Here is a 27,872-nt window from a genome sequence, read left to right as displayed (position 1 = left end):
TAGCAATAACACACATATTAGTCATACTATATTCGTTAGTCTACTTCCAGAGCGTGGCATAGAGGTCAGACTGTTGGCAAAGCAAGCTTACTGCTGCATGCTTACAGCACTGCCACCATCATGAATTAACCTCTGCTGAGTGTGAGAGAGACTGTTAGCAGATGCCTTGCAAGAATTCCAGAGAAGCCTGTGGAAGGCAGATAGTAAAAAAAAAATACATCTTTATTTATTTACAGACTGGCTGGCTCTCAATTGCAGCCCACAGCATCTGCCAAAGAAACACACAGATAGCATGGCAGGCCAGACCACGACAAGCATCTGTTCGTTACAATTAAAATGCTTGACAGACCTTCTTTCTGGTTCACTCTGGCTGGTCTTCCAAGATGGAAATAAAACCAAATACTGTCATTCATAAGACTCAAGGAGCAAACAGGGTATTAAAGATGACACTTAAAAACCCTGAAATAGTTTCACCGCAGAAGGCTAGAGGCAAGATTAAAAGCATATCCTTGTCAAGAAATCCAATCAGACAGTCCAAGAAAGCAACATAAAAAAGGCATTTAGTCCAGGGAGTCTACAAAAAAAAGACTATTCCTTCATTTCCCCAAAAGAACTTTCTCCAGTGTTCATTTCTCTGATGCTTCAATATATGCCTGCTATCAGGTACTTTAACTATAATTTTCCTAGATTTTGGTCTTAAACAGAAAGCTTCTTCATATTACGATATGAACATATATTATTTGTTACACAACACAAATCTCTGTCTCCCTTGTTTATTAACACTTTTGCCACCTCAACACAAGACTTGAGGACATTCTTTTTCCATAGCAATAAACACACTAATGTGAACAAGAACATGGGGAAGAAGTAATAAAAAATGAAAGCAGTCTGACATGCTGGGACAGAAACACAACTAGAAAACAAGAAAAGTCTGCAGAACTTAAGAGTTCAGTCTGCCGTTCTTGCTGCTCTGTCAGGATTGGCCCTCATTTTGACCATCCTAGGTGTTGAGAAGTGTTTGGCTGGCTGAGAAGGTTCTGAGATAAAATTACCTTCTGTCCTCCTAGCCTGCAAAACATTTGCTCCATTACATCACTTGCATCCACTACAGCTCATGATAAGGTATATAAGAGACAAGTCTGGCATGTAGGATTGACCTGGTAGCCAGACTTCTACTTGGATCTCCACGATAAATACACATCAAAAATCCAGAGTTTATTCTGCAAACCTGTATGGTTGTTTATGGATATTTGTTTCATTCTTCCATTCTGAACCATTCCAGACACTCAAACAATTAACTTATGATCCCCTCAATACATCTGTTATAGCAATTCCACTACAGTACGTCAGAAGCACACTATTCTCTCTTCTCAGATTTAGGAAACTCCGTATTGTCTTTCTGCTGTTAATATGAATACATCCATGCCCTATACACTCACTCCTTCAAGATACTCACAGCACAGATACCTTCTCACCCACATGAGCTGACCATTTTTGCCAAGGTGGTTGTGCAAGATTAGTAGGTCAAAATCTCTCCAATCAAGAATGAATTTTGGTCAGCTGAATTTAAACCCAGGGATAAGCTTGAATTTAGGGTAAGGCATTGTAGAATTATTACAGAACTGAGGGATCATCTGCATGTATTTGCTATACGCACTCAGAAGACTTTCAGCCTTGGTGAAGTGATATCACTCTGCCAACACTTTAGGGACACTACTTGTATAGATGACTACCACCTTCCAATATTGTTGCAAACCTTACTTCTGAAGAGAAAGAGCTGACATGTGGAGCAAACCTAAATGCTTCCGCATTGGAACACAAAAACATTCATATTGTGTCCCAAGTTCAAAAAAGACAGATATCTATTAAACTCATTAAAGACTACAAACACACCATAAATATTATTTTCCACTGTTACGTTTTCCCAATCAAAGTTTAAATATTTTTTTAAGTCTGTATTATATATCTTTAAAGATACTTGATATTTTAGGCTCAGAGAATGAAGATGTTCACTTTTTTCTTTGTCCAGGATAAGCAAGTTTCAGAAAAGCAATACAGAATTAAAGCACAGAAGAATTATTTTAGATGTTAAAAAGTATTTTACAATGGAAGAGCCAGGGGTTTTGTAATGTTTTTTTAAATCAATACTATCCTTGTAAATTCATATCCAGTTCAAGATGTGAGGAAACAGCTGTTCTGCATTTAATATTCTTTGCCTCATTTTAATTTCAGTTATTGTCTATACCAGGGGTCCTCAAACTTTTTAAACAGGGGGCTGGTGCGTGGATGACATGGCAGGCAGTCATCTGCAGCTGCTTGGTTTCGCCCCCACAACCCCCGGTGGGGGGATGGGTCTGTAAATACCAGGGGCTGGACTGAGGACCCTGGGGGGCTGTATCCGGCCCGCAGGCTATAGTTTGAGAACCCCTGGTCTATACACATCAGATAAAAGGTACCATCATTTATAGAAAGATGGTTTCCTCTAGACAGCAGCATCATGTTGCCTTTCAAAATGTACATGAATTCTCAACTGTTCACAGCTAAACTACTAATAATAAAGAATATGCAGCAAGGAGCTTACCTTTTACACCACCAAATGGACCATAAGTCATATTACAAGCAGTTCTCTGAAGATTGTGCTCATACATCAGTTTAATCTGATACTGGTTCCCATGTTCCACATTTCCCAGAGTTCCTACAAAAAAAAAAGGATATATATTTATATCTCTGATCAAAGTAATGTGGAAGGAGTGCAATGTAAACAACATGAGAAAAACCTATAACTTAATCTAGGGACTCTGAGATATGAAGGCTCACACTGCTGCTTTCTTTCGGAATTTTGTAGCTTGGTGACTTTTTTTAAAGGCCAGAACCAGAAATACGGTCTCAGTATACTAAATATGAAGACTTAGCAAGAGGCTGAGATTTCACTACTGAAATGTATTTTTCTTCATGTTATGCACACATCTAAGATCAGAAAAAAGCCTGTTCAAAGGGGAATTCTTACGATTCTCTAGTTATTCAATGAATATACTATATCCAACAGCCAGCTTCAGCTGTAATATTCTTAGTCTCAAATTAAGCTGTAACTTAGTCATTAGCTATAATTTGACAAAGTTATACTTAGGGCACATTAATCACTTGCCTTTACTCTGTCTGAAATTCAATGCAGTGATCAACAATGCAAAGATAAGAGAAAAACATATGGAAACAAAAATAGTTTTATGATATGCATCACATGCTCTGGAAAGGTCTGCATGAACTTTAATTTCCTGACTCTCAGGGAACTAGCATAAATTCAAAAAGTCTCTCTAAAGAAACTGAAGCTAAAGGTCCTCTTGATAACCAAAAGTATTTCATGCACCCCATGAAGAAAACAAAACTCTTCATTACAGAGAATAACACTTAAGGACTAATATTAGAAAGCAAAAAAACCTTTGAGAACAGTCACATCAGCAGAGAAAAAGGTGGTTTCAATGAATGATACCTAAGCTAAAACCTATCATGGCTTTACGTATACAAAGATTATTCCAACATCATCTTAAATCACATGCTATGAAATATTTGTAGCTTATCCTAATCTTTTAGGTATTATTTTCAACTAAAATCCAATGCAGCTTTTAAGAAATTACCTCTAAAGTAGGCCCACATTAGGGAAAGGACTGGAACAGACATGAGGAAAAAAGCCCTGGCTAGACAGAAAACTAGCTAAGTAGCAACACCAGAGGAAAAGCAAGTTAGAAAGTAATCAGTCTGTGTATACTGGCTGTAATACAATATGCAGGCCATACTTCAGTCAGCCCTGAAGGATACTTTTCATTTCTTTGTGAGAAGCATCATAGTTATTTTCTTACGAGTAACAGATATGGCAACATGTATAAAGCAAGTAAAGATCCCCCTTCATAGAAGTGTAATTTGCCATCGAAGCATAAAGAAATCGCAATTGTTATTTCTCAAAGGACTTTCTTCTTCTAAAGTACCTGCTCAGATGACAGAAATTACCATTACAGCATGAATGCTTACAAATCAGTATGAAGAGTCTGTTACAGGACTGGAAATCTTTGCTTTTATTATTACTTAAATGCTTAAGCCAAGTAGACCAAACAGCAAATTATAACTAGAAAAGAATTCGAGACTTACTGTTGTAGGCCGTTAATGCAAATTTTTAAATAAATTGTTTTAATAAAAATTGTACTGGTAGGCTACAATCCTAAAACATAGCACTATTACAGAGAAGGGAAGGTATGAAAACTGCAGAACTGCAGTACATCTCAAAAGATCACCCTTCAACAAAGATCAATTTTACAGATGTCTCCAGAAAAGATAACCAGAAGGCCAACAGAATCTGGAAAGAGAACATGTGTTTGTAACCTATCTGCCTATAAGGCTGTGAGCAGGAAGCAAGTTGCTTCAAGAAGGCCATGCTTTTATAATGAAAGGAGCCACAGCTGTCCCTGCACAGAGAAAATGAAGTTGTAGTTGTCTATTGAATTTTGAAGATGCAGGTACAATCAATAGATCTCTCATATCTGTGCTTTGCTTTAAGCATGTATTAGAGACAATTTAATGCACAGAATAGGTATTTTGTGACTTGCCTCCTCACACACATAGAGGAAACAGTATTTAGATTTTCCAGGCAAAGGTAGTAGAAGAAAAGAGATTTAAGAAAAACCACAGTGAGCAGATCAGCAAATCTCTGTTAACCACTGGGAAACATTTAGACCTAATTAGCGTTTCCTCTTCATACATGAGTTTGAGTGAGAGAACGTGACTGCAGCACAATTGCAGGGATGACAAGCAAAACACTGTATATAGCAAGTTTTGCATTAACCTAACCCAAACTTTAAAATACACTTATCTGTAAACTAACCTGAAACAGCATATACACAGAGTTTTCGGCAATGCAACACAGCCAGATGAAGTCCTTCAGTACCACTGTAAAGAAGGTTAAAAAAAGCACTGTTTTCAGATAAACTCCAGGTACAATGCATACAGGATAAAATTCAAGTAACATGCTGAAATCACTTTCAGGTGTGGACCAAATCCAAACCTTTAGGTGTTAGATGCTAGTAGAAAAACTCAGAAGTACTAATCTTCCTAAATTCATGCTGCAGTATTTTAAGTTAATTTCAAGATTAAAACAAATCCTTTAAGAATATGTTTTAAGATTTAAGTACAAAAAGTCAACTATTTTCCCAGTTTAGCTTGAAATTCATTTCAAACAAGGCGCTGTTAATTCTTCCAAAAAACAAAGGGATATGAGAATCTTCCCTCCAAACAAGTATTTTTCAGCAACCATGTACATTACTTATTGAAAAATTCACTTTCGTACTAGCATCATGGAACCTAAATTATTTAAATTATAAAGCAGAAGTCATAAACTTAGAAACCTATATTCACATTCTTCATCCCCCAATCCTAAATACTATTTCCTGCAGAGAAAGTTCTTGTGCTGTGACTATAGAAAATGTTCTAGATCATTTCACAGGATAAGGCATTAGAATTCCAGCACAGGGCCAGCCCATTAGAACTTGGATAAAAGAAAAACAGTTTCCAGCTGATGCAGGCCTTTCAGGTTGTGGCCTTTTGTCTCAGGGCACAAGTCTCTCCCATGGTCAGTACAGGTTTTTCTCTCATTTTAAAATAAAGTTTGTGCTGCAATATTAGAAGTTAACTTCAAAATTAAAATGAATCCCTTAAGATCATGTATTTAGTTGGCTGTAAGACAATCTACTTAGGAGAGCTTCATTTTAAAAATGAGAGAAAATGAATCCTTTAAGAAAAAAAAAATGAAGTTCTCCTAAACAGATTCTCTTACAGCCAAAAAATATGAGGCATAGACTCACAGTATCTCTCTTCTACCTGGCCACTTATTGCCACTAAATTAATTGGAATTAAAGATCTTCAATCTATCAAGACCAAAACAACTGGCCAATATTACATCTTAGATAATAACAAGTTACTCAGGTTATCTTAACACCTAAAAAAACCTTTCAATATAAGGTTTTTCCTGTTCTACATACTTCTAAGAAATCATACAACTACATAGAAGATTATTCTCCAAATATACTTTAAGTAAAAATTCTCTCATATTGAGATGATTCAAGAAGATCAAATGCATATTACAGAAATCATAGATGTGCTTAATAGTTGTCTGTCTGGGAACTCAAAACTCAGCTTCCAAAACAAAGAGACTATCACATTCAAGCCTTAAATAAACTGCAACATTGACTTACGAAACAAATTTTCCCACTTCCACCTGCAATATTGGTTCTCGTAACTGCACTTCCAAAAGCAAGTCTTCAGGTTGTACTTCATCTCCAGGTTTCACAGGGTGTGGATTAAAGATTCGGAGATATCCCATGTAACTGCCCACAATAATTTTATCTAAAAAAAAAAAAGCCAAAGGAGACTACAGAATACAATAGCACATGTGGATTTTAGTTTGCTGCAGAAGTGCTTCAAAGAATACCCCATAAAGGCAGAATATTAATATGATTCAATTAATGTTGATTAAGCTCTGTCTTCTAGGTTAAGATTAGCAATTTTTTTTTTTTTTTTTTGGCAAATCCATGGAAACCCTGTCCACAAAGGGTTTAATACAGCAATTATCATGGTGGTGGCATTATTCCACCATTTTGGATTGACGTTCACACCTCTTAAAAAGTCCCATTCTGAGTTTGAAGAGTACTTGAAGCTCCAGGCTTCTACATCTTGGATTTCTGCATACACGTATCACACCAACAGAAGTGCAGATTTTTAAAATTGGGACTGATGACATTTATCGAAATGCAAACTAGAGCCAGGTAATAGTACATGAGGTCAACAAAGCTAAGCCTTGAGATCACCTGCTCTTGAGACAGATCCCTTATCTCAAAGATTAATGCAATAGTTACATCAGAGTTATTTTGGAATTGGTATTTTAAACAATTAATCATTTTATTGTTAGTGAATTACAAAAAACATTAATAAAAAAAACCAAAGCAGGGCATCCTGCAATAACAACTAACAACTCAAGTTGGTTGCCAGCACTTATTTCCTCTAGATATAGATCATCATATCAATGCAAATCAAAACCAATAAAACTTCTCCACAAGTCAGGGGAACACACAAATACTCCTAAACCAAGTTGAGCAGGCTCTAAAGGCTTGGCATACTTCCACAGGATCCCATGCAAAAGCTCAGAACAGCTGCTTCGTTCTGCCTCAAAAAACTTGCACCTCCATATCCTTCATTCAGAGAACACTGACTGCCCTCCCCACTCCTATATTTTCCTCAGTTCAGTAACAAGTATTCCATCAACAGTAAACTAAACCCATTTTAGCTATTAATTCATTAAAAATACTTAAGCTTAAGTGAGGACATTTTGACCTGTGATTAGACAATTGCAACCAGCTGGTTCACTTTTGGTCCTGAACTCTGGAAGAACAGCCTAGTCAAAAAACAAAGAAAATATAACATTGAGGAGAAAAACGAAAGAGCAGACTACTCCTACAACACTGTTTAAATTCTGCTTTTATATCAATTACATTTTTTTCCACTAGGAAAAGACAATTCAGAACTCCAGCAGCATTTTGGGGTTTTTTGATCACAGGTCAGTCTAAACCATAACAGGCCTGCTAGCAACAGATGGGGTACACCTGTCTCAGAGGGCTTAAAGGATCTGTGCACAGGAGTTAGCAGGGCTTGCTGAAAGAGCTTTGAACTAGATTTGAAGGGGGGAAAGGGATAAAACCAGCCTTGCTAGAGATAAGCCTGGGGGCAGCAGGCTAATATTTGAAGGATAGCGTCCTAGCAAGGTCCTTTGGTCTGCTGTTTCAGTGCAGGCAGGGGATGGAGATCCATGCAGCAGCAAAGATGCAAGGGTTATTGACGTGTTAGAAACCACAGAAGTGCCCGAAAACTACCACATAGGAATTAGGGTTTCTCCTTCCCAAGAAGAGGTGGCAGTATCAACAGCCCCACTGAAGCGCATCTACACCAGTGCACACAGCACGGGCAACAAACAGGAGGAGCTGGAAGCCATTGCAGAAGGAAAACAGTGACACAGTTGCATCACGAAAACGTGGTGGGATGACTCGCAGAACTGGAGCGCTGCAGTGGGTGGCTATAAACTCTTCAGAGGGAACAGGCCACGAAGGAGAGGTGGTGGGGTAGCCCTGTATGTTAGGGGGTGTTTCCATTGTCTAGAGCTTGATGATGGTGACTATGGGGTTGAGTGTTTATGGGTAGGAAGAATGAGAGGGAAGGGCAACAAGGAGGATATCAAGGTGGGAGACTGTTACAGAGCACCCAACCAGGATGAAGAGGCAGACAAAATATTCTAAAAGCAGCTGGGAGAAGTCTCACAATCACTAGCTCTTGTTCTCATGGGGGATTTCAACTTACCAGATGCCTGCTGGAAATACAGTACAGCAGAGAGGAAACAGCCTCGGAGGTTCCCAGAGTGTGTGGAAGAGACCTTCCTGACACAGCTGGTGAGGGAGCCAGCTAGGGAAGGTGGCCCACTGGTCCTGCTGTTTGTGAACAGAGAAGGACTGGTGGGTGATGTGATGGCTGGAGGCTGCCTTGGGCACAGGAACCATGAAATGACAATTTAGACTCTCAGAGAAGCAAGGAGGCAGGTCAGCAGAACTGCTGCCTTGGACTTCCAGAGGGCTGACTTCAGCCTGTTGAGGAGCCTGGTTAACAGAGTCCCTTGGGGCTAAGGGGTCCAGGAAGGCTGGACTTTTTTCAAGAAGGAAATATTAAAGGTGCAGGAGCAGGCTGTCCCCACGTGCTGAAAGATGGGCCAGCAGGTGGGAAGGCCAGCCTGGCTGAACAGAGAGCTTTGGCTGGAACAGAGGAAGAAAAAAAAAAAAAAAAAAAAAAAGGAGTTTATGGCCTGTGGAGGAAGGGATAGGCCACTCAGGAGGACCACAAGGATGTTGTGAGGCTATGCAGGGAGAAAATTAGAAGGGCCAAAGCCCAACTAGAACTCTTTTCACTGCCATGAAAGACAATAAAAATAGTTTCTATAAATACATTGGCAACAAAAGGAGAACTTCCATCATTTATTGGATGCAGGGGAAAACACACTGACAAAGACTGAAGTACTTAATGCCTTCTTTGCCTCAGTCTTTAATAGCAAGGCCGGTTGTTCTCTGGGGACCCAGCCCCCTGAGCTGAAAGACAGATGGGGAGCAGAATGAAACCCCCATAATTAAAGGGGAAATGATTAGCAACCTGCTACACCACTTAGAAAAACACAAGTCTATGGGGCCAGCGGGTACCAAGGGAGCTGGCAGGAGTGCTCACTGAGCCACTTCCCATTATTTGTCAGCAGCCCTGGCTAACCAGGGAGGCCCCAGTTGACTGGAGGTTACCCAATGTGACACCTGTCTACAGGAAGGAGGATCCAGGGAACTACATGACTGCCAGCCTGACCTTGGTGCTGGGGAAGGTTACGGAGCAGATCATCTTGAGCACCATCACATGGCACATACAGGACAACCAGGCCTAGTCAGCATGGGTTTAGGAAAGGCAGGTCCTACTTGACTAACCTGATGTCCTCCCATGACAAGGTGACCCACTTTGGACAAGGGAAAGGCTGTGGATGTTGTGCCTAGAGCTTAGTAATGCCTTTGACACAGTCTCCCGCAGAATTCTCCTGAAGAAATTGGCTGCTTATGGCTTAGACAGGCATACTCTTTGCTGGGGAAAAAAAAAACCACCAGCTGGATGGCCAGGCCAGGAGAGTAGTGGTGAATGGAGTTAAATCCAGTTGGCAGCCAGTCACAAGTAGTGTTCCCCAGGGCTCAGTATTGCGGCCAGTTCTGTTTAATATCTTTACCAATGATCTGGACAAGGAGATTGAGCACACGCTCAGAAAATTTGCAGACAACACCAAGGTCAGGGGGAGTGTTGATCTGCTGGAGGGTAGGAGGCTCTGCAGAGGGGTCTGGACAGGCTGGACCGATGGGCTGAGGCCAGTTGTATGAGGTTCAACAAGACTCATTACCAGGTCCTGCACTTGGGTCACAACCATGCCACACAGTGCTACGGGCTGCGAGAAGAGTGGCTGGAAAGCTGCCTGGAGAAAAAAAAACCTGTCTGGGGGTGCTGATCAGTCAGCTGAACATGAGCCAGCAGTGAACCCAGGTGGCCAATGAAACTGGGAAGGGTCTGAAGTAGAAGGCTTATGAGGAGCAGCTGAGGAATCTAGGGTAGCTTGGCCTGGAGAAGAGGCAGTTCAGGGGGTTCTTATCACTCTCTACAACTACCTGAAAGGAGGCTGTAGCAAGGTGGGCATCAGTCTCTTCTCCCAAGTAAGAAGTGATAGGACAAGAGGAAATGGCTTCAAGTTACACCAGGGGAAGTTTAGATTAGATACTAGAAAAAGATTCTTCACCAAAAGGGTTCTCGAGCATTGGAACAGGCTGCCCAGGGATGCTGTAGAGTCACCAGCCCTGGAGGTGTTTAAAGGATGTATACATGTAGCACTTGGGGACATGGTTTAGTGGTGGACTTGGCAGCATTAGGTTAACAGTTAGACTCTATGATCTTAAAGGCCTTTTCCAACCTAAATGATTCTATGAATTTCTACTGAAAAATTTTGTACACCAAATCAGTAACAGCTCAACTTTATTCAAATCCCCCTGGAAAGGCACAATCTAAAGTGAAAATATTTTTAAGAGTACGGCAATAGTGAAATCAAACTCAAGTACCTTCTACTAAGCAAAAACAAAGCTCCAAGATGAGCAGGAATCAGAAAGATCCCAAATATTAATTTCAAAATCATACACACACAATAACTCTCCCTGACAGCAAAGATCATTTCACATTGAGTGCATAGAAAAGCAGGGTTTTCTCAAGCAGAGTCACTTATTTCAATGGTCCCTTATTTTCCAGGCAGGAAGTGTTTGGTTTTCTAAATTCTTAATTAGCACTTACCTTCCTTTTTTTCCTTAAGTATTTTCAGCAACTTACAATGTGTTTTTACTGCCATGATTAACTGAAAATGTTCTATTTTCAAGATATCTACCATTGAGGGAATAAGATGCGACAGAAATTACTGCTGAACACAAACAAGATGTTCAGAAACCTACAAATATACAAATGGCATTGAATTTCTCTTCTTAAGCCTACAATGACACATTAAAGATAGCCAGGCTAGTTAAAGTCTGCTAACAAGCCTTCAGTATGCATTGGTCAAAGCAAACTTGCAGCTGTGTAGTTTATAAGTTAGCAGCCATGTAACTCTGATTTTACCTTGTCCACTGCCACTATTATCAACATCAGCAACACACAGACAGCCTAGGTCAAATTCTTCCTTTTCTCCAAGTATAGTGGACCACCAGTCTCTAGCTTTAAACAAAGACATTCTTTACTGAAAAGGAAACAAAACATTGTTACAATGTATACACACAACTGCTTGTACAAACAACTTTGTTAGCAACAACTTTCATTAATTATTTTTCATGTCAGTTTCACATTGCTTTCCTGAGCTGAACAAGCGTTAATTTCAGGTGTCTTGTGTTTCTAGTTACACAGTTCAGAAGCCAACTTTAGGAAACTTGTTGTCATTAGTCTACAAATTAGTTGCAAGAGATACTACTAGTGTCTCTCACACATGTGAGCAAAAGGCAAAAAACAACAGCTTGTTTTAAATTGTTAAAAGCCTTCGTAATAAGCATTAAGGAAGTAATACAAGTTTTGAAAGTCACAGAACTGAAGTTTTCTCTCCAAGCAAGGAGTATCAGGGGGAAACAATTCTGATGCAAGTTTTTGGCAAGAGAACTTATTTTTAGAAAAGCAAATGAAGACACAGACAGCATCAAAACCTCCACCCAGTAATCGCCTTGAAGATGCCCTAATGACACGGCTAAAGAACTTGGTCAGAGAGGGCACAAATCAGCTTTTCTGCTCCCTACCTGCTGTTATTTTAAGAAGAGGGAGGGAGAGAGGAGACTAATCCTTTAGTAGGTGGCTTGACAACAACATTACCCTAGTTCAAAACTCACAGCTCAGTGCCTGTGCCCTGCCGTGAGCAGGACAAACCTGCACGCCGCCCCACAGCCCGCTGAGGGGATGTGGGGCAGCGCCGGCTCTAGCGGTTTTTTCCAGGAGAAAGGAAAAACGATGGGCTCCCCCCTTGTTTTCCTTTGGAGCAGCCTGCATGCCTTTCCTCTTTAAAGGAAACGATGTCTGCCAAATGAAAACGTATTTTTTTGCCTCAGGCGGTTACCGCCGTTATGTCAGCGAGGCAACCTGCTGCAGCCGGGCGCCGGCTGGCGCCAGCACAGCCCTCCCCACACACCCGCTCCTGCACGGAGCCCCTGGGCGGCACCCGCAGCACGCCCACCCTTGCCCCGCACCTCAGGGGCCGCTCCCGGGCACACACGCACCCCGCAGCGGGGGAAGGGGGCGCTTACCTGGGCACCCGCCGGGCACCGCGCAGTCCAAGCTGCTCGGAGGCGGCAGCCCCCCTCCTTCGCGGGAAGCCCCCGCTCAGGCGCGACCTGAGACGAAACGAAGGGTGAGGCGCAAACCGGCAGCGCTACAGCCCCCTCCCCGCCGCCGCCATCTCCAGCGTCCCTCTCCCAGCGCCTTAAGTACCGGCCCCGCCGCGCCCGCCCCGCCCTGAGGGAGCCGCTCGCGCTGACGCTGGGAAATGTAGTTTGGGAAGCGGCGTGACGGACCGTCGGGCTCTCTCATTTCTTCCTGTGCGGGGGGGCAGGGGGGGCGAGAGGGAAGAAAGACGTTCCTTTGCGTTCCCTGAAGAAAAACCTGCCCTCCGAGCTAAGGGCTTTTCTTTTTCAAAGCCCTCAGCAGGAGCCTCTCGCCCTCCGCACCGCCCCCTGCCGGCGCCCTGCTGCGCCAGCCCGCCCGCTCTCCTCCCGCCTTCCCGCCGCCGTGGTACCGCCGGCAGGCCACGCGCCCGTGACGTCTCGCGGGGAGCCCGCGCCGGAGCCGAGGCGGCGGGGCGCGTGCTGCGGGGGCGGGCGGAGCGCGACGCCGTCGCTGCCCACTTGGCGAGGCCGGCGGGCGGCGGGGACCCTGGTGAGACCCCGGGCAGGCGCTGAGGGGCGCCAGCCTCCCCCCCCCCCCATCACCCCCCGCCTCCAGCGGCCGGGGGGGCGGCCCCGCTTCCCCGCAGGGGAAGCTGCCCCTGCGAGCTACCATGGACAGGACCGCCGTGGCCAAGATGGGAGCAGTGGCCAGCGCCAGCGTGTGCGCCCTGGTGGGCGGCGTGGTGCTGGCCCAGTACATCTTCACTATGAAGAAGAAGACGGGCAGGAAGACCAAGATCATCGAGATGGTACGTGGTTACCAGGCCGAAAGCGGGGCCGCGCGGGGGAGGCCGCCGGCCCCGGCCGCTCGCCCTCCTCCTCAGGCCGGCGGCGGGCCGGTCCCGCACGGCCGCCCTCGCGGGCGGGGATCCCGCACAGTCCGGCTCGGCTCGGCCCGGCCCCGCCCCGCACGGCCCGGCCGCCTCCCACCGCCGCCCCACAGCGAGCGTGCCCCGCCGCGCCCGCCGCCCTGCGCGCTGACAGCCCGGTTCGCGCCGCTCCCCTCCAGGCGCCGGAGCCCGGCTGCTCCTGTGCCCACCCCGTGAGGCCAAGGGGCTCCGGGAGGCTGCGGACCCGGTGGCTGGTCCTTAGGGACACACACCGGGAGCAGGAGCGGCGGTCCCGCCGCGGCACGGCTCGCTGGCGCGCAGGGTCTGCGCCGTCCCGGCCTGTCCGGGCCCTGTGAACCTGAGCGTAAAGCTGCAGGTCGCGGTGCTAACTTAACAGCCTGCGTGTAACTTGTTCACACAAGGAAAAAATGGGGAGTGGGTGTGTGAGTGTGTGTGTTCAGCCATCTGTTGAAACTTGGAAGCAGTGTCTGTTCCCGGTTACTATAAAAGGAAGATGGAGCTCGCTCCCTACTGTCCTTGTTAAACTTGTTATTTACGGCCTTATGTAAAGATCTGCTTATCAGCGACTGGATTGTAAAAGTTCTTGGTTTAGGCAATATCCTGATTACATTGAAATTGGAATTTCATTGAAATTGAAATCCTTCAAAATTTGCGTGTGTAATTTGGACGCCGCTGTACTGAAGAACTGAACTGAAATCAAGTCACTTGCTGTTAGCCAACAGGTATTTTGTGATTTCCCCCACAAAACTTTACTGAACACTCTATTTTTTTCTTAATTACACGTGGAAACATAGATTTTGCTAAGAACTAGGATTCTGTGTGTGAATTGTGAGCTAACTATTCACTTGGCCCTACGTTGCAACACTTGCTGGTGGAAGTCATACAATGCAGCTTGTGATAAAGTGGGTCCCAAGAAGAATTCCGCTGTGCATTTTTCCTAATCACAGAGTCCTCATACTTTCTGCTGGAAAAATACTTGAATGCTGTTTCTAGTCATCAGTCACATCATTCAACAATTTGGAGAGGGGGTTCTTGGTTTTCAGTTTCTGTGAGCCTACTTAAAACAGTTTGTGGGAGAGCAGAAAGTTCGGATTGCCACCTTAGAGAAGTTTTAGATGTATTTCTAAAAGAGAGCTCTGGACTCTATAGTAGGTTTTTACAAAACTCATTTCAAAAACTCAGTGGCATAACACTGGTTAACTACCATTTTTTATTATCACCATCAACATTATTATTATTTCTAGTACTCTAATAATAGAACTTCGAGTTATGTGGACAGTAAAATAACATTTAGAACACTGATCATGAAAACAAAAGGCAGATCCAAGTTTCACTAACTCCTATTCATAATATCCCATCTAAGCTGTAGTTCAGAAAGTGCCTAATAATTGCTAAAGATATATTTGTATTAGCTTTCCATACAACATTTAAATGGTGTTTTGGCTGGGAAGACTTGTAACTTTTGTCTTTGTTGCAAAGATTTTGCCTTTGATAGGGAAAAAACCATTACAACAATGTTAAATTGATTTCTGATAAGTGAATTTCTGAAGTATGTAATTCAGATAAAATTTTCAGAACTACGTTCTTGGACACAGATCTGTAATCCTAAATAGATACTTCCAAAAATTCTGCTTTTATGATCAGAGCTTTTCTCAACTTTACATTGCAAAGGAAAAATAAAGCTTGTTAAAGCATGTCAGCCTTCTCATACAGAAACATTTGGCCAACTGAATGCAACACATTAATACTATCTGCTCCATTAGAGAGCTAGTGTTTCAACCGATATTCAAGTTGGCAGCTTCCTCAGCTAGCAAACATCTTTAGTTCATCAGCTGCAAGTTTTCTTTCTTCCTCATCAAGTATTTTCAACAGACACATAATCAGGCTCTGAAATGTCTTTGAAATAAGCAAAATAGTTATGTAAGCTTTACACCAAGGAGTTGAGTTTGTCAAATAAGGGCAAAAATGTGTTTGTTTGTTTTACTTGATTATACTGCATTCTGGAGAACTTCCTGAAATAGTTTTATCCGCCAACATAGATTTGATTAGCTACTTCTGTCATTTACAAGACACTCAGTCTGTTTCAGTTTATCACGAGAGAGACACATTCCTTTGAGCTTTGGGGAGAAGGTGCCATTTTCCACCCTGTAATTTAGTGTTAAATTATGGTGTGGTTTTGAACAATACTGCTTTATTGAGATGTATTTTTTCTCTTGCACAACTAATACACAATACTATACCAGGCTGGTCTTCTGTGTTAGGTTAAAATTACAGGATTGTTCTTGTATTTTCAGCAGATTTTTTTTGTTCAGGTTTTCTTTGGGGAACATTATGCTTTGGTTTTATATCCACATTTGATTCAGAATTACTTTAATTTATAACTTTTCTCAAAATCAGTAGGGAGCAGGCCTGTTTACACCTTAGTTACGTGACTTTAATTCTCACCAATGAAATATTATTTCATTATAATTAACTGCAGCAATATTTTTTTTACTTTTTTCTTAGTTAAAATAAAATTTGATTTATATGACCCAAATGTAAGTAAAAAGCTGACTTATAGCAGTGTTTAAATGCTAAAAAGACAGTGACCTTTACAAATCGAATAGAGTATCTGTAAGACAAGTTAAAATCAGGTATTATGACACCAAAAATGTTCAGTGTGAAGAAGACTGGAAAGGATTCTCAAGCTTTGGGGAAAATATAAGGGTAATCATGTTTCCTAACTGAATAAAAATAATTAAGAAATTCTTAAATGTATATCTCACATTTCAGTCGATGAATTTTTAGCAAAGTCACTAGCCTGATACAGAAATTTCAGCTCAATAAAGACACCATAAAATTACTGCATCTTATTTGGAAGCAAAGGTTTAGGTTTGGAATTAAAGTATTAATATTGTGTCTTTACTGACCATCTGAAATTTGCAAACAGGAAGTTTCCCTTAGGCACTGATCAATGTAAACAGAGTTACTTCGGCTCCACTTCTGAAGTAACAGAGGCATTAATAGTAAATATATAGACAGTCATGTGACATTTTACTCTGTGTGTTAAGAATCAACTATCTCCCAAAGTCTTCTGTATTACTATGCACAGCCAAATTGCCATTTCTGTGAAACTGTGAAAGTATTCCTACAGTCAGGTAAAGGTAGAAGTTAGCTGCAATGTTGCTAACTTTAATTTAAAGAGAAGGTTAATAATTAATCAGATTCTTAATTAGATTCTCAGGGTAATTTATTAGATAATGTTTGATAGATACTTTAAAAAGAGATTAAACCTTACAGTAAAAAGAGATTAAACCTTACAGTAACACTCAATCTTTTGGATTTTTCAGGCCCCAGACAAGTTTGCAATGAAGTTGTGGATCCTTATAGAGCAAATCAATTCTACTGACAATAGACTTCAGTTTCTTGCTTACTCTTTGCAAAGCCTCAAAATAGAGTGAAAAATGTTGCCTAAGTCTTTCAAAAACACTCATCTGTAAGGAGTAGTCCATATTAAGTAAAATACGGGGTTAATGTAAGAAAAACTGCTTAATAGAGTAACAGTATTTTTTGTTGTGTCTGTTTCATAAAGTTGTGAGGACCTTGGATTTTTTTCAGCACCTTGTCCTCACTCTTTAGTTTTGGAGCTTTTTATTGTATTTATTTTATAAGGATGCGAAACATAATACAGCTGATTGAAAACAGAATAGCAGAATACCTTAAAGTGAGGCTTTCTCTCTCAGGTTTGTTTTCCAGAAAACTAGGCACTTGGTTACATTTGTCAATTTCTGCCTTCTGTGCTGAAGTGAGAGGATCTAATTGCCTGAAAAGAAACTTTGTATCAAATTTCAACAACAGCAAATTAAACATTGACTTAGAAAGTAGTTTCTCCTATTTCAGGAAACTTTTCAACCAGCCATTGTTAGATGTCTCTGGCCGGTTTCCTTTCTAGTACGTTGTAGGGGGAAAGAAATTAATGAGTTTTTGCAGTATTAGAATTTGCCTGGAGAGAAATAAGCGAACTAGTAATAAGTGAGACGGCTGCTGTTTATCTGCTTTTCTAAGAAATAAAGGAGCATATTCTGTGAGTGTGACTGTTATAGACATTTTGTGGGGAGATTTTTTTAATTATTGTTGTTATTTTATTTTACTTGCCAGTCTCTGGTAAGGCTGGCTTCTTGTTTCTTAGGGCATCAGAGCATTTGTGCCATAGATGAAGGATACAGACCTTTACAGCTGGCAGCCATCACATACCACTCCACCTCTTTATTCTTGTCTTGTTGCTAGTAACTAGTTGTTGTAGTAACTGTGACATTATTCTGGCATGAGACATTAATGACCTCCAAGTGGTGAATAAAGTAAAGGAGTTTGTAATATGTAGCATACATATTCAAGAATCTAAATGGATATTATGTGAAACTGTTCCTTCATACATGCTTTTTCCCTTACAAAGATGAAGAAGAGTTTAAGCCTGAGCAAGCCGGAATCAATAAAAGGGGAATAGAAGTGACATGGACTTTCTCTAACGATACCACTGCAGGACATTGTAATTTTCTTGGTATCGCAGCAATAATATTTAAAATGTCATGACCTTGAGTCCTATCCAGTGATGTGATCCATGTGGGAATAATATTGTTCCGAAAGAATGGTGCTGTGATGTGAACCAAAGTAGTGAAAAGTGAAAGAACTCCTGGGACCTAATACTGCCCTGCCTAATTGTTAAAATTTTAAAACCAAGTTACATTTGATATGAGTACTGGAGATGTCATATAACTATTTCTATAAAACTTGGCTTTTGGTTTAGACTGTATTTCTCAATAGAAAAATCACATTCGCAGAATGATAAACACCAGTATTACTAAAACAAGGTTGTGTTGCCTGCAGGCTTTTTGCACAGATAATGATAATGATTATATATAATGACCTAGGATGTGGCTTGTAAAGCAAGTTTACACAGGCCAGGAAAAACACTTTAAGCACAGTTTGTGTTGATACAACTTAGATACTAGTAATAGCTTTTTATTCTCACTGTAAAATAATTCAGCTGGAAATTTTAGATATTTGTATCCTAAGGTAAGAAAAATTGACTAAATTTCAGTGTTTTCTTCTAACACTGTTAAGAATCAAAAAGTAGTCTACTATAGAGATTATGTACATACTAATACTAATATTTTACTTTATTTAGTATAATAAGCTGATCCTAAAATTTTAACCGCCTGTTTCAGAAGTAGGTTTTAATTTTCCAAAATTGGCCCTGCCTTTTTTTTTTTTTTTTTTTTTTTTTTTTAATTCAGTAGGTCTTGAAATATGTATCCTTTCAAGGAATGGCTACGGGAAGATCAATTAAATCTTTAATTCTGCATTAGTTTATTTAGAACTCATTAATTGTAGTTATAACAGTTCTCAAAAATGTCATGATGAACTACATCTGAAAACTGAGCTCCAAGTAGTGTATATAAGTAAAAGTCAGGATACAGTATATATTGTAGGTATAGGCTCAGAAGAGCTTGTTTGCTGCTTTCTTTTAGCTTTTATATAAAGTCTTTCTCTAAGACAGAAAAGCAATCTTTCAGTGAATCATTCTGCTCTGGAAGATGTTTACCTTTTCATAAATAGTTGGTATGTGTTAAGTTGTATTTTCAAGTTATTTTCTCCTCTCTGCAGTAACTCCTGATTATTGGTTGAGCTATAATGGCATCCATTCTATTAAACTCTTCTTACAAATTAAGACCAATAGCAAATACTGCAAGTATTAAATGTGTTACCTTTAACTGTCAAGACAGTATAAGCAGTAAGAAGGTTTTTTAATATCAGTGCAGATTTGCTCATATTATGAATTAAATTGGCTTAGCGTTCCAACAGTCAGTCTTGAGTTAACAAGAACTATCAGCTTCTATAAAAAATACCTAAATTGATCAATATAGGCATAGAAGAGACCCATAGTATGGACCCATGCATTTTTAGGCAGAAGATACTAGCTGTAAATTCCATATAAATGGTAAATGTACCTGTAAATGTAAAAACATCGCTATTTTTTTAAGTCTGGAAACTTTTTAAAAATACCTGAACTTTAGAAGTTCTTTCCTTAAAAAAATAGAATAACTGCCTCTTACCTTTTATTTTCACTTGAATTATTGCATAATGCAAAATATATAGTCTTTTCCTATATTGGCTTGTTACAATTCACTTTACCAGCCTTCAAGCCATCAGCCCTCTTTCCTTCCTTCCCTCCACGTGTGCATATGCAAGCATATATTGTGCAAGTATACTACAGTATACTCTTCACTTACTGTGAAGAGTCAGTCTTGGCGAGAGTTTAAGGAAAAATACTGGAAGAGAAGCACACTGCTAGATCATATTGCTATAATTTGCTGCATTTGTCGGCTAGTAATTAATTTTCAAGATTTAAAGTTTAGCTAGTTGAGCTGCAGCAGACAGTGTAGAGCAGCAGGTGGCACTAGTGTGAATTTTGTGTCTGCACGGTAGATCTCTGAAGATGGATATACACTATTTTGTAAAGTAACCTATCATTTAAGAAATCCTGTCCCACAGACACTGGCATTTCTTGGCCACTACCTTAGTCCAGGTCAGACATGTACAACTGAACTACTCCTGCATGCAGAAAGCCTACAGTAGCAGCTATGTCTCTGCTTCCTGTCTGATGCCCAACACTGAAATTTGGCTGATCCCATCACATACTAAATGGAACTGAGAGGCAAAGATAGCTCACAACTATTCTTCCTGGCCTTCTTTCCTAGCCAGCATGTGAAGAGCTATAAGGCCAGATAAGACTGAGCAAGAGAGTTGGGTAAGTATACTGTCGTAGAGAGTGTAGAAAATAAAAGTTAGGACATGAAATTTAACTTTTCCCCTGACCTTCTTGCAGTCATGTTACCATGAAGCAGTTGATCTGTAGGGACTATTTCTTCCTGGGGCAGAAGTGTTTGTGTCACAGTTATGTTGACCAGTTGCTGGACATTAGCCACTTTCTCCTACCTTTCTCCTTATTGATGGTGGTAATCAATCACCAATGGTCAGCTGCTGTAAAACATCTGAGAACTTATGATGTTTGCAGTAAGCAGATCTTTAGTCCCACATCTGTCACACAGCAGCCATTAGGTTGGAATCTGTGACTGTTGTGTTGGTCACCTCCATCTTAGGTTATTTGTGTGGAGTTTCTAACTGTTTGACAAAAAAAAAAACAACACAGTACTTGTTAAAAGTCCACTGGATTTTTCTAATTTGGCTAATCTTTATATCAAGAGTGTTTAACTTGAATGTTAAAGATGAGGTATTTTCCAGTACAAGTGAACATGCTTAAGGTTGCAGTACAAATCAAAGACGACACCATGTTTAAATACTAAAAGTAACTATATACTTTTTGTTCAGTAAAAATGCCAAAAAAGAATACAGTACTGCACTGAGACAATAATTACAAAAATAATTTTTATTTTTATATATATATACAAATATATATAATATATAATGTATAATACAATAATTTATATTAATTATGTAAATAATACCTATTGCTAGAAGGAAATGTGGCTTCTGTTTTCATATATGCCAAGCTTTCAAAAAAAAAGGTAATTTATTCAATCTGTAATTATTTTTTTTAAAGGGGTGGGGCAAGGCCTAGACTTGGACACTGAAGGTTCAATAAGTGCCTGAATATAGAATTTCAGACTTCTTGAGCTGGTTTTGCCACCAAGAAAGATTCCTGTTCAAATGTACTTGTTCTTACTTGTTTCCCCACTCATTAGCTGTGTCTTCCTTCCTTCACCTTTATAATAAACTGTTTGTCTGTTTTTCAGATTGGATCACTGAAATAATCCAAGCTTATTAGAGGGGTGTTTTTTTTACCTGAGAGTTTGTTTTACTCCACCTTAATGCTGACAGAATGAATACCACTGAAATGTACCATTAACCTTGTTGCTTTAAAGCTTTACCTCTTTGTTGGAAACCTACTAGTTATCAGATTAAAAGTGCATGTTACCATGAAAAAAGTTGTATGTGAAACCGAAGGGAAGGAATTAGTTAGTACAAAGCAGTAGCCGTATTGGTACATTAGCAGTACAAATAGTACAAATCGTAGTAGTGGTAGTATTATTACAAATGGGTTTTGAACGTGTCCTATATCACTTCCAGGGAGCAAATACACAGATATAAGGAGCATCCAGTTGCATCTTTGAATGGAGCCAGCAGCAGTCAGAAACATCCATAAAACAATGAGACATAGAGATGAAACAAACCATCACACCTCAAGTCATTGTGTTGCTGCCTGTTACTTTTAAAATGAGTGCATGGCAGCTGTATTTCATCTTAGACTTAATGGATTTTTTTTTCAAGAAGTCTAGAGAATGGTCTGTACTCAAAGAGATCCTAACCATTAAAAACCTAATTAGTATCAATACGTAACTTTAATTGGAATATTATATTAGCACTACATTCTTCCATCAAAATGGCAGTGTCTGGTAATGCATTGTAGATTAAACTTTGTCCTGCTGACTTTGCTTTCAAACTGAGTCCCGCAACTCCACTATTCAAGGGTCAGAGTTTATTTGACCTAGATACAGCAAGAAAAAATCTAAGCAGATGTTTTTTTCTTAGAAGCAGATAAGAGAAGAAGCGCATCAGCAGCAACTGATTCAGTCCAGGCCTTGGGCTTAATGCAAATTCCATTCTAGATAGTGTTACATGGGAAGCTTCTAGGGAAACAAGCATTTGTTTAAGTTCTTTCAACACATGTGCGTATAGATATATATATAAAATATTTAATTATAAAAGGTATACTTGTACAGTTTGGGAAAAAAATAATATGGGTCATCAAAATTACATTATGCAAGGTGAGCTTTTCATACCTGATAGCTCATTAAGAATTTATAAATATACCACAGTGTTTACATACTGCCAGTTCTTAGAATTCTCTGCTGTTTGCCTAGATATTTTGAAGAAGGATTAGCTGTACCAACAGCCTCATCTGTAAACATTCTTTCAGGAAGCATTAAATTCTGTGTACCTTGAGAGGGAAGTGGATCTTTCAGATAGCCAGACTCCCAACATCTATCCTGTTACCATAGCAGTATTAAAGGAAAATGAGAGCACTAGTCAAATTCAAAAATTTCAGTTTGTCAAAAATTAATTTTCTGTATCTGTGGTCTCTGAAGAACAGGTAGAAAAAAGGAAGAATGAGGTAAAAAATGAGATACTTGCGATTAAACTGAAGCACTATCATGAAGAGCAAATGATTCTCCCTGTTGTCACATGTTGCAAGCAGGGAGTGTTGACTTACCTTCTATGAAAAGTCTTGCCTGGTACAGATAGTATCATCTGTTTAGCAGTAGCCTATAGCAGAGGCCCAGGGAAATCATCAGAATGGGGCAAGTTGTCATTATTTTTTTTCTAGAATGATTTCCCAGCCTCCAGCAGTTTGTATTTCAGAGACAGTGCCTGTAATTTAAGATGAGCTTTTTTCATGTTGTTATCCAATACCTTTTTAAGGCTGTGTAAACTTACGGCATCACCGGAAATGAATTCCACATTTTACTACTTTACTGAATTGTGTGATCTGTAGCTGACTCATTTGTTGTGAATGTGCCTCCTGTTCATTTTAGTTGATGAACTCTGCCTCTTACAATGAAAGATGTAGCAAACAGTCTTTGTCTATTAACCTTTTCTTTGCCATCCAGTCATTTCTTTTCCAGGCTGAAGAATTCTGTTATATTCAATTGTTCATTCTGTGGAAGCTTTTCATACCATGGCTCATACTACTGCCCTTCTCAGGGACTTTTGCAGTTCTGCTCTGTCCCCAGTAAGGCAGGGAAATGAGAACTGCATTTGGTTTTTAAGTTGCAAGTGCTTAATGGATTTATAAAGTGCTACACAGAAAGCGTTGGTAAGAATAGGCAGCAGTGAAATCTAAGTACGAAGGCCAAGAAAAAAAGGTCAGTTTTCTTCTGCCCTGCATTGAGTGAGTGTCACAACCTTCATTTCTTCTTTCAATTCTAATGCTTTAGAAACTATTGTTAAATGTAAGCATAATACAGTATCTTCATAGTATTGATCTGAACTTGCTTACATTTAGGTTTGGGGGTTTTTTGGCAAGGGGAGGAGAGGTATGTTTAAGAAAAACCCATGAGATTAAATTCTGGCTCAGGTCAGATGTCATTTATAGACCAGTATTTCCAAGATAAGTGGTTATTGACTGAAGATGATTTGATCATTTCAAGATACTCACTGATTACTAAACAATTCATAAATATTTTTTTTTAGCCTACCAGTTTCAAAGGTTAATTCTCTCCAAAGTGAGGGGAATGCAAGCAAAACACAGAGATGAGGTGATTCCCCTATCATACAATCAGTGAAAAATGCCTGCCCTGAGCTGTATTCATTCAACCCCAGAATGTTCAGAACTGGTTCTGTATGGTTTGTACCCCTTATATTCTCTCAGAAAGACACTACATTTTTGCCTGGAGTAATAACTGACAGGAGGAGGTCACATGAAATACTGGAAATTCAGGCCCTAGTTACTATTAGTTCTTCATAGACTTCTATACAGGATTTGAAATTCTGCATAAAGTGTCGACTTCTATTGCCACAGTTGTTACAGTTCTTTCTGAGTTTTGTAATGTGTAACAATATCTCTGTGTTTGAGAAATATGTCTTTGATTAAATGTGTAAATCTGTCCAACCTCTTACTCCTGTGTTCTGTTACCTGGACTGCAAGATACCAAGTCAGCGATGTGTTTGGTTTGCCTTCATTCCTACTTGTAAGATTCAAAATTTCTGTTGATTTATCACCAGCAGAGATCTCTGCTTTTAGAGTGTTTTTGTAAGCACAAGAGGAAGGTGCATAAGGGAGAATGATGCTGCAGTATCTTTTATTCTCTCATCTGAACAATCCCATATAGAATTGCCGGTCATGGCTTCCTGTATGTTTGAAATTAATGCTAAAAACTATGTTCATTTCAGACTTCCAAAACTGCAGAAAATGTTTAGAAAAAGAAGGGAAAAAAAAACAAAAAAAAAACACCACACAAAAAAAACCCCTTCTAATTCTGACCTTATGGACTTTAATAGAGTAACCACCTTGAGAGATCATTAAACCAGAATAATTTATCTCACTGCATGCCCTTAGCATTGTTCCTGTCCACTGCTTAAAACCTTTGGTTAGTCCTAATGGAGCTGATTATCTACCCCATGCTTAAAACACACACAGTTATCTTGCTGAATTGAAGTGTGTCTTTATGTAGCATTATTTTTTTAATCAATGACAGTGGTTTTCTTGAGATACCATTTTTTAATGAGTCCAACATTATAGGGGTTGTTTTATTAAACATGAAAAGAATAATTGCTGAAGAAGTTTAGCTGTTCTTTATATGTTTGAGTGTATGTGTTAGCACAAATTATGTTATGAATGGTCAAACTGTAGATGATCACCAGTTTTCTTTTTTATTTTTAAGAAAGATTGATCTCTGATTAGATCTAAAAGTATCAAATCAAGTTGCAAAATATGTCTTGTGGTACAGCGTTTAGTTTCTCTAGTTGGTTCTGTGTATGCATTTATTTTTGCCTTTTTAAATATGATAGCTGAGTAGACAAAACAAATTCTCAGATAAAATGGTACTGCTTAAAACATTGCAGATTAAGACCCTCATCTTCTTAGCATATGTCTTCTAGGTTTATCACAGTTTAATGAATTCAGTCCTTAATATGTTCTTAGCACTATTCCTTAGCAAGTGCTGTTCAAGCTTTTCTGTTTAAAGAATCTCTTACATTCCTCATGAGTCATCTCTATAATACACACACACTTTCATATACAAATAATACTTCTGTATTGCATCATACCAGCTGTAAATAAGACTAGCATTTTATATACCAAACCTGTACTGGAAAAATAAGTGGTATCCAAAATTCCTGCAAGGTATCCTTCTAAATCTTTATTTACCCCAGCTTCATCAAACTGAACATTTATCTTATTTTCCTTGTAATTGGCACTTAGGAATATAAAAAGCTATTCGTGGAACCAGGATGCTGCTAACTTGGTTTGCTAAGGCATGAATAAAAATGATGTTTGAATAAAATGGGTTTATGTTGGTTCCTTTCTTCTGCTTGGTTTTGGTACTTGCTGAAAAGGGTTCAGTTAGCTTTCCCTGTCTTGTGGACATGATATCAAGTAGTCTACTTTGGAAAATATTTACTAAGTAGACTTATCACAAAATCAAAATTAGAAAACAAATAAAGTTCCTTAATGCTTAAAATTGATCCCTGCAATAAAACAAGGTATTGCTCAGGTAAATTTGGGCAATATGCTAAATATGGGGCGATATATTAAAGTTGTGCAGTTGTAGTAGGCTCACTAAACAAGAATAAAAGGTAGTAAGCTCATGGAAAGCCACTAGCTGATGTTTATACTGTAGACAGGATTCAGTCACCTAATTTTTGTAGCAAATATTCTAATTCTAATGAACAAAACCGGCTCATATATGACCTCTTTCTTGATCTTTAAAAGGTGATGTCGGTTTAGTTGAAGTATTCAACTATTTACTTAAAAAAAAAGTTCAGCTTACTTGCTTATGTAACTTATCTGTGCTGTGTTCATTTCTTTCCACAAATAGGTGCAACTTGGGGCAGAGGTGTGTAAGGAGCGGCAGAACCAGTTTTTCTTTCCTTCAGACTAAAACTTACAGTGCTTTATACTCTGAGAGCATCCTGAATGTCTACAAACTAAGTTCATCTAACACACCACCATATAAAGTTGAACCTTTTCCTAGTCTTACATGATGACAAACCACCTAACGTTTTCAGTGGTGGTGCTCTTTTCTCTCTCTTTCTCTCTCTCTCTCTTTCTGTTTAGAATATTCTGCAGTCAAGGTATGGCCCTCAGCCAAAGAGAAAAGGTTAAAATAGAACCTATCTGTTGAAACAGCTATACCTCTTTAGTTCATGGTTCTTAAAATATATTTAAATGACCTTCGGTATTGTGGGGGTAGAAATATCATGGTAGACTTCGTTTGGTAATTTTAATTCGTCTCTTACCCGAAGTTAAACACTGTAAACAAAATGCTCAGCTGACTCAAATCAGCAGTAACAAAATGGTCAGTAGCGGGTATTGTAATTAAAGTGTTTGACATAAAGGTTTCTTAAAGTTGCAAAGACAGTCTTCCTTGGTTTTTAGATGAGGAGTTTCATATACGGTATTTTCATAAAAGTGAAAGTACATTGTTGTTAGAGATACAGTAGATGTTTTTCTAAGAATTAGGTGTTGGCTGTATTACTGTTTACAGAAAGTTTGCTCACGTCATTTTCTAGCTCTTTCACTAATGCTCATTTAAATCACTCATTTTAAATGCTTTCTAATGAGCCTGATATACCAAAGTCTGCAAAAGTTGGACTTAATTTCTGCAGCTCTTTTCTTCAGTCTTAAATCATGAGTATATTTTTTTAAAAATAACACGCACACAACCTTTTTTTGTTTCCCCAACTTTCATAAAGAGCAAACTAGCTTCCTTTAAAATCTTGATAGCATTAGAATTAATTTTCTCACTGAATCATATCAGACAATTACCAGAATATCAAAAGGCCTGCTATACCACCTTCCACATCCCAGTCTCACCTGTTGAGGTTCACAAGACTCATTTATATCAGCACCCTTTTTACCTTTAAAATATATAAAAGCTCAAAGACAAGTACTTTGCAAACTGCATGTATAAAGTGATCCTTTACCTGAACTGCATGATTCATCTAACAAGCATATTCTACTTCACTGTTTGTAAGACTTTTTAAAATATGAAATCCAGCACTGACAAAAGCTACAGCTTTTTGTTGTGCAAATAATTCATATTTATTCAAGACACTGCATTATACATATTTTTCTGAAACATTATTTTGGAGATACTATTAACCAAAAGCACGCTAACTGTATCAATATACTAAAAAAGGTAATATTCCCTGTATGTTACCTATTACAACAATGTACAAATGCTCTAACAAGTAGATTAATGGGAGCTATGAATCCTCGCAAATACCAGTGCCAGGTAAATACAAATTTACTGTATATAGTCTTTGCAGGGATTATGTTATATTTTGAACATACCTTTCAAACTGTTTTGCTGCTTCAGGATAAAGCAGACCTTAGCACGTACGTCTGGGGGGATCTTGTTCAATTCTAAGAGAATTAGTGTTGATGAAAGTTGCGTGCTTTGTATCAGCTGAAGTATTCACTATTTGTCCCACTGGGTCAAAACACAGAGAGCACAACTGAAAAAACTGAAAGCACACGGTATAGGTGAGAGTCCATACTGGTCTACAGCTAGAATGCAGACCCAAAACATATGGATCCACTGTATCATTCATAAAAAGTCTGGATTATTTTTTTTAACATAGAAAACCAGCACATCCTCCTTAAAAGGAAGTTTTTATAACTAATGAATTTCTGGAGTCCTGGTAACGTCGGGGTGTTTTTATGGTGTTAGGGGTTTTGTATGTGCTA

General features: G+C 39.4%; 2 protein-coding genes across 9 annotated transcripts in view; one reads left to right on the top strand and one right to left on the bottom strand.

The window, feature by feature from the left end:
• BBS9 (Bardet-Biedl syndrome 9) overlaps positions 1–12,606 on the bottom strand; it is a 311,238-nt gene extending 298,632 nt beyond the window's left edge. For 4 of the 5 annotated variants that reach the window (XM_055707280.1, XM_014276303.3, XM_055707281.1 and 1 more), the window contains exons 1-5: positions 12,414–12,606; positions 11,251–11,368; positions 6,237–6,387; positions 4,871–4,935; positions 2,582–2,695 (exon numbers count right to left, since the gene is read on the bottom strand). In XM_055707280.1, the coding sequence (XP_055563255.1) occupies positions 2,582–2,695; positions 4,871–4,935; positions 6,237–6,387; positions 11,251–11,362 (442 nt within the window). In that variant the 5' untranslated portion in view covers positions 11,363–11,368; positions 12,414–12,606. Of the gene's footprint in view, positions 1–2,581; positions 2,696–4,870; positions 4,936–6,236; positions 6,388–11,250; positions 11,369–12,413 lie in introns of those variants that run through there. The other variant, XM_055707282.1, reaches the window with a different exon arrangement.
• A 351-nt stretch (positions 12,607–12,957) lies between these two features.
• NT5C3A (5'-nucleotidase, cytosolic IIIA) overlaps positions 12,958–27,872 on the top strand; it is a 28,770-nt gene continuing 13,855 nt past the window's right edge. For 2 of the 4 annotated variants that reach the window (XM_055707286.1, XM_055707289.1), the window contains exon 1: positions 13,161–13,300. Coding sequence is in view for 1 of the 4 variants with exons in the window: in XM_055707284.1 (XP_055563259.1) it covers positions 13,163–13,300 (138 nt within the window). In the remaining 3 variants the exon portion in view is untranslated. Of the gene's footprint in view, positions 13,301–27,872 lie in introns of all 4 variants that reach the window. The other 2 variants (XM_055707284.1, XM_055707285.1) reach the window with 2 other exon arrangements.

The sequence above is a fragment of the Falco cherrug genome, chromosome 4 (assembly GCF_023634085.1).
Source record: "Falco cherrug isolate bFalChe1 chromosome 4, bFalChe1.pri, whole genome shotgun sequence".
NCBI lineage: Eukaryota > Metazoa > Chordata > Aves > Falconiformes > Falconidae > Falco > Falco cherrug.
Note: the sequence above shows the minus strand (reverse complement) of the source record. Positions and strands in the feature narration are given on the sequence as shown.